The sequence below is a fragment of the Pinus tabuliformis genome, chromosome X (assembly GCF_031772625.1).
Source record: "Pinus tabuliformis cultivar Carrire ecotype Pingquan chromosome X, CPIR1, whole genome shotgun sequence".
Classification (NCBI taxonomy): domain Eukaryota; kingdom Viridiplantae; phylum Streptophyta; class Pinopsida; order Pinales; family Pinaceae; genus Pinus; species Pinus tabuliformis.
The window spans coordinates 677,803,277-677,805,538 of record NC_142308.1 but is presented as its reverse complement, the minus strand read 5'-3'; the positions used below and the strand labels follow the sequence as shown (position 1 = coordinate 677,805,538).

General features: G+C 42.4%; 1 protein-coding gene across 1 annotated transcript; it reads right to left on the bottom strand.

The window, feature by feature from the left end:
• Window positions 1-415: 415 nt before the first annotated feature.
• Window positions 416-1,671, bottom strand: LOC149141795 (uncharacterized). Its single transcript, XM_089451335.1, has 2 exons — window positions 1,586-1,671; window positions 416-1,493 (listed from the first exon to the last, which is right to left on the bottom strand). Exons 1-2 carry the CDS (start codon window positions 1,669-1,671, stop codon window positions 416-418), a joined length of 1,164 nt encoding a protein of 387 aa, XP_089307461.1.
• Window positions 1,672-2,262: the final 591 nt, after the last annotated feature.

The following is a 2,262-nucleotide window of genomic DNA, read 5'->3' as shown; positions in this document are numbered from 1 at the left end:
AGGCCGCATCGAACCCCATCTTCTTTAGAACAACCATGAGGAAAGAGTGCCTTACTCTGTCGAATGCATTAGCCAAATCAAGTTTAAGAATAAACCTTTTCTCATTTCTAGATTGACTCGAATGAATAGCTTCTTGGACGAGGAGAATAGAATCAGAGATTTGTCTATTGGCCAAGAACCCCCCTTGGTTTTCAGAAATGAGGGAAGGGAGGAGGGGTTTAAGGCGGGAAGCAAGGATTTTGGTCAGGATTTTGTAAGAGGAGTTGCAAAGGGAGATGGGTCGAAATCGAGTAAAGGATGAGGGTCGATTTTCTTTGGGAATGAGAGCAAGGTGAGTGGCATTGGTGAAGCCACCAATTTTACCCTTGCGTTGGACTCATTTGATCATTTTGGTTAAATATTTTTTAATAATTCCCTAATAAGCTCGATAGAAGCAGATGGGGAAACCATCTAGACCTGGAGCTTTGTCAGGTTGGAGGGTCCAAATCATTCTTCTTATTCCATCCTCATCGATCTCCTTGTTCAAACTGTCATTCATTTCCTTGTTGATCCCGCTGGGGAGATATTGTAGCAGATCTGAATAGTCTTCTTCTTCTTTTGTTTCAGTTAGGAGAGCTCTGTAGTGATCTGTGGCTACCTTTCGAATGGCATCTTGTGTGATTTGTCGATTTCCCTCAGCATCCAAAATAGAGTTTACATTATTTCTTATTTTTCGGGCGGTGGTTTGCTTATGAAAGAAAGCTGAATTCTTATCTCCCCCTTGCAGCCAGAGCTGCCTCGACTTTATCCTCCATTTAAGTTCCTCTTCTCTATTTGCACGACACAACTGTAAATAAAGATCGCTCTCTTGTTCTTTGCTCTCCTGGGAAAGGTCGTGCTCTTCTATTATTCTATGAATGCAATCTAGTTTGCTCTTGATCTCCTTTTTTATCTTCTCGGGTTCCTTATAGCAAATTTTTGCCCATTCCTTTAAAGCCTGCTTGGTTTTTCTTAGCTTGGTTTCCCAAATGTAACCAGGGGACCCTTCAACATGCTGGCACCAAGTGTTTTGAACGATCTCTTTGACTACTGGAATGCAGTTCCATAGGGAACTATACTTAAAGGGAATGGGTCCAAGAGAACAGTGGGTTTCCAGAGTAAGAGTTATAGGATAATGGTTAGAGGCAGAGAAAGGAAGGATGGTGGCATATCCCACAGAGAAGGAGGAGAGAAATGTAACATTGATTAAGATTCTGTCAAGCCTTTCCATAATGTTGCCTTTGCCCAACCTACGATTGCTCCAAGTATACCTTCGATTTTTTGGAGCAACATCGATGAGATCATGATCTTGCATAATGTTTTCTAAATGAGCTCTGTAGGGATCAGGGGAGAAGCTACCTCCTCGTTTCTCATTGGAGTGGAGAATAAGGTTGAAGTCTCCCCCAAAAATGATATTATAACTTTCTTCTGCATCTATGCTGGCTTTGAGATCATCCCAACAACGCTCCTTGTCTCTGTAATGATTAGGAGCATAGATATTATAGATGACTATAATTTGTTTATCTGCTTTGTTTTCTAATACAGTTTTTATCCAATGCTGATTAACAGTGTCCGATATGTAATTCCATATGTTGTGGTTCCAGAGAGTTGCGATTCCTCCGGAGGCTCCTCTTGATTCACTAATGTTGCCATTGTACTGCCTCTATTGTTCTATAATTCCAATCATTTCCTGTTGACCCTATTTTGTTTCCTGTAACAAAAAAAATTATGGTTTCTCACCATGAATAAGATCTCTTAGGGCTGCTACTTTGGAAGGGTGCCCTAGTCCCCTACTATTCCAAGAAAGAAACTTCATCATTGAGTATGTGGGGTACGGGGAGGTGCTCACCCCCCTTGGTCCTTGTGGATTGTTTCTTTATCATATTGCCCTAGAATATAAGATTCTATAGGGTTCTGGATGCCCATGGCTATATCTTTCTGAGCATTCTCATCTCTATGTTGCTTAGCAGATTTCCTACCCGGCCCAAGTTTTTTATAAGAATCACTGGCAGCTCCATGTTCTTTGGATGAACTCTTGGTTTGCCTAATAGGAGGAGGATCAAGGGAAGTCTGAGAGGAGATAACCAGAGGAAGAGAGGATTCAGTGGCATTTGTTTGGATCAAAGGAGGGGGGAAATATCCGGGGGAGGGATTTCGGGGGGGGAGAGGATAGAGAAAGGATTGGATGAAGATGGGGGCGGAAGATGAGAGAGGGGGGGAGGGAAGATAAGGATGGGGAGAGAG